This window comes from Rhagoletis zephyria, unplaced genomic scaffold (assembly GCF_001687245.7).
Source record: "Rhagoletis zephyria isolate East Lansing unplaced genomic scaffold, Rhagoletis_zephyria_1.1 Rzeph_scaffold_00090, whole genome shotgun sequence".
In the NCBI taxonomy this organism is placed as follows: Eukaryota; Metazoa; Arthropoda; class Insecta; order Diptera; family Tephritidae; genus Rhagoletis; species Rhagoletis zephyria.
This window is the reverse complement of record NW_016157174.1, coordinates 80,429-84,655: the sequence shown is the minus strand read 5'-3', so window position 1 is coordinate 84,655 and position 4,227 is coordinate 80,429. Positions and strand designations below refer to the sequence as shown.

Sequence of the window (4,227 nt, the reverse complement as noted above, 5' to 3'; positions counted from 1 at the left end):
CCCAGTTGTCATAACAGGGAAGATTTTTATCCAAAAGATGTGGGCTGCCGGTCTGTCATGGGACTCGCCGTTACCTGACGATCTTCGTGATGAATGGCTCAATTACCGCTCCAAGCTGGGAGTCCTTAGTAAAATCCGCATTGGCCGATGGTTGGGTATGGTGCCACATGCTCCGACAACATTGCATGGCTTTTGTGATGCCAGTTCACATGTTTACGCGGCCGTTATTTACACGGGCACAGCCGACGATGATGGCACTGTGCGTTTCTCACTCCTTACCACGCGAACCAAGGTGGCTCCACTGAAGGGCGCTACAATACCACGCCTGGAGCTTTCGGCAGCGCTGTTATATCACCCGAGGAGCTGATGAGCCACCCGCTTTGGTGGCATGGACCTAATGGTACAGACGCGTACCCAGGTGGCCAAGAGATCCCCTCAGCTACGACGAATCTAAGGCGCTCTGTTCAGAGGCGCGAATCGTTTCGAGCTTTACCAGCGCACTTCTTCACCAGCCACTGGAGACTCGGAGACCAGATGGGCAGGTCATGTTGTTAGCAGAACGCTTTAGCTCGATTCAGCGATTACTGCGCACGGTAGCTATTATTCTACGTTGGTTGCAGAGACGCCGACATTTCCGTCAAGCGGTCATAGGAGCTCGGGAAATGGACGACGCCTTGGAAGGACTGATCCGTCCTGACCAACATACGCACTTCATGGTTGAGATTAAGCAGCTGGAAGCCGGTTCAGGTTTGTCATCTTCCACGCGATTGCTCTCACTAAATCCATTCCTAGATAAGAACCACATCCAGCGCGTCGGAGGGCGGATCGAAAACGCAGAGTTGGGTCATGACCAGCGATTTCCATTGATTCTTCCGAAGTCTACCCCGCTCGTCAAGCTTTTAAAAGAACAAGCCCACGAGACTAAGCTCCGTGGAGGGGCGCAGCTAATGCTACATACCCTTCGCCGCAAGTTTTGGATTCTGCATGCGAGGCAAGCCGTCAAGAGTTTTGTTCATAAATGCGTAGTGTGTCGTCGCCATCGAGGACTGATGTTCAAGCAGCAAATGGCTCCATTACCCGGGGAGAGAGTCAAGCCTGCACGACCATTTGTTTCGTCGGGAGTCGACTACTGTGGCCCGTTTACGCTGCGAATCGGAACTAAGCGCTCTCGCACTCTCGTAAAGACGTATCTCGCAATCTTCATCTGCATGGTTACTAAAGCCGTTCATATAAAAGTGGTGGACGACTTATCGGCGCAAGCTTTCCTCGACGCCTTCACTCGCTTCGTCAGCCGTCGTGGCCCTTGCCGTGACCTATATAGCGATAATGGCACCGCGTTCGTTGGTGCTAACCGTCTTCTCCAGGAGGACTTCGTGGCGTGGCACAGCGAAAGCAATCACCGGGCATTGGCCAGCATGGGCACTAATTGGCACTTCATCACACCCGGTGCTCCGCACCAAGGTGGCCTCTGGGAGGCGGCGGTCAAGAGTGCCAAACATCATTTGGTCCGCTGCGTGGGAGCGCAAAGTATGTGGTACAGTCAATTGCAGACTCTGGCTGTGCGCATCGAGGCATGCCTGAACTCGCGTCCTATCACCCCGCTGTATGACGACCCGCAGCAGAAGATTGCATTAACGCCGGGTGACTTTCTGATAGGCGCTCCACTCCTGGCGGTGCCTGAGCCGGATGTCCGCGACATCCCAACCAACCGGTTAAAGCAGTGGCAATGGGCACGGCAAGTCCACCAGGAGTTCTGGAAGCGGTGGAGTGAGGAGTACCTGACCACTCTGCAGAGGCGTAATAAGTGTCAGAAGCGATCACCAGATATCCGAGTCAACGATATTGTGTTAGTGAAGAACGAGAACTTGCCCCGCACTCATTGGCGTATGGGTCGCGTAATGACCGTGCATCCTGGGAACGACGGAATCGTCCGCAACGTCACATTGAAGACTACCAGTGGACAACTCAGCCGAGCTGTTCAGAAATTGTGCCGCCTATGCGAGCAGGAAGATTTCGAGTCACCCGACTCGACCAGGCAGGGTGTTGTGGATTGCGCTAGTTAAGCCTACTATTTAAGTTGTATACATATACCTGGTGTAAACTGACCATAACATTTGTACATGCTTTAGTTGGCAGCCCTAAACAATCGATAGTCGAGTAATCTGACATCTTGTTATTTTCTATTTTCATTTACGTTATTCTACCATCAAGGAATTTTGTATAAAAGCCGAACTAAGAATATAGCTTATTTCTATTTTATCTATATATAAATACGCCACAAGAAAATTTTGCAATCTTTTTTTGAAGGCACCGTGCGCTCGATTTCAATGAAACATACACCGATTTAAAAGATATAACTTGCTCTAATCCAGAAATGTTAATTCCAACACATAGGGGGCGTGGTATCTGACATATAGACTAAAATGTGAAAACCACTATATCTCTAAAACCAATTATGCTGGAGAACTGAAACTAAGCACAGATGCATGGATTGTAAATACCCTACTTACTGTGAAAAATGGTAGGTACTGAAAAAGTGGGAGAGGCACTTCCCATACAAACTGAAATTTTCATATCGCTTATCTCTGGAACCACTTATGTTAACGTCCTGAACTTGGACACAGCAACTTATGTTGTCAATACCGTACTTACGGCGAAAAGTGGTAGATTTTGGAAAAGGGGCGTGGCACCGCCCAAAAAAACTGAACTCATATCGCTTATCTCTGGGGCTGCTTATGCTAACATCCTGACTTTTAGCACAGCTATTTACGCTAACAGTAACGTGTTTACGGCGAAAAGTGGTAGATAATGGAAAAGGGGCGTGGCACCGCCCCATACAAACTGAAATTCTCTTATCGCTTATCTCTGAAACTGCTAAAGCCAACGTCCTGAAATTTGACACAGCCACATATGCTGTCAATACCGTACTTATGGCGAAAAGCGGTAGGTATTGAAAAGGGGGGCGAGGCATCTCCCATACAAGCTGAACTTCTCATTTCGCTTATCTGTGTATCCGCTTATGCTGACGTTCTGAAATAGTACGCAGCTGCATATGTTATCATTACCGAACCGAAATGCAATTTCCATATCGCTTATATCTGGAACCACCTATGATAAAGTAATGGAATTTGATACACCTACATCTATAATATAAAATGGGAAGAATCATTCAATAGGAACCATTTTCTTCCAGATTTCTGTATCGCATTGAATGATTGTTGGTTCAGTGCTTTTTGTCTTCCGTTAGGTGGCGCAGGGGATAAGAGTAGAGATGGGCATGGGACTAAATATTAAGTCCCGATCCCGACCATCCCGAAATTAAATTTTTAATTTCCGAACCCGCTCATGCCGACGTTTTTCAGAATTGTACCGCGGGCCCCGGGGGCCCCGAAATCTATCTCTAAAAAATTCACAAGTCTTGCAAATTAATTTTAAATAAAATAAATTGTATGAAAGATCTGGCATCCTCTGATTATTTTGTTTTGCTTTGCTGTTCGTTTTCGTCTCAATAAAACATAAAAAGGTAATTTTTCATACAAATTTTTAAGGAAGATTTTCTTAATTTTCGGAGGTTGAGGTTTTATCGGGAGTACCGGGAGGTTATTTTGGTCCCGTTCAGTATTGGTGATAAGCAAAATTTAAAAGCGTATGAAAAAATGTCGAATTTCGACAACTGGGCTATACTAGTTGAAATAAACGTGCGAGTAGCACACATCACATCATCCGGAGTTGCAGTCTGTTTAATCTCTAACAGGGGCTATTCAAGTATTGTATATGTAACCACCAGTGGGAAGCGGGGGGATTTGGTTTGCTTATTTTTGATGACAAGGGGCAACATTTCTTCATACAAAACATTAATTACAGACGCACAAATTTTGCCTGCAATTTCGATCACAACTGAACACTGCACTTCACTCTCGTTTCGAATTTTTGAAAACGCTTTTTAAGCTATTTAGTGGTTTAACACTTCTTGGAGGCACTTGGTATTGTAAAAAAAATATGCGCAATTCGATCCCTAACGACATTTTTTTTGTAAAGACGGGCGTTTTCTTGAAATTTGTAAAATTACAATAATTTTTTTATTTTGTTTACATCTGTCATTTGTTACAAATAAAGAAAAGTCTAAGAGTTACCAAATATAAATATTTTTATATTCTATTTATTAAAATAATAATTTACAATAATAATTTATTTAATGAATACTTTATTAAAACACAAATTTAAAGT

General features: G+C 44.9%; 1 protein-coding gene across 1 annotated transcript; it reads left to right on the top strand.

Annotated features, from left to right (window-relative positions):
• The first annotated feature begins 443 nt into the window (after positions 1-443).
• LOC108374567 (uncharacterized) lies at positions 444-2,063 on the top strand. The gene is made up of 2 exons (XM_017630546.1): positions 444-550; positions 621-2,063. Exon 2 carries the CDS (start codon positions 663-665, stop codon positions 2,061-2,063), a length of 1,401 nt encoding a protein of 466 aa, XP_017486035.1. The 5' UTR covers positions 444-550; positions 621-662.
• Positions 2,064-4,227: the final 2,164 nt, after the last annotated feature.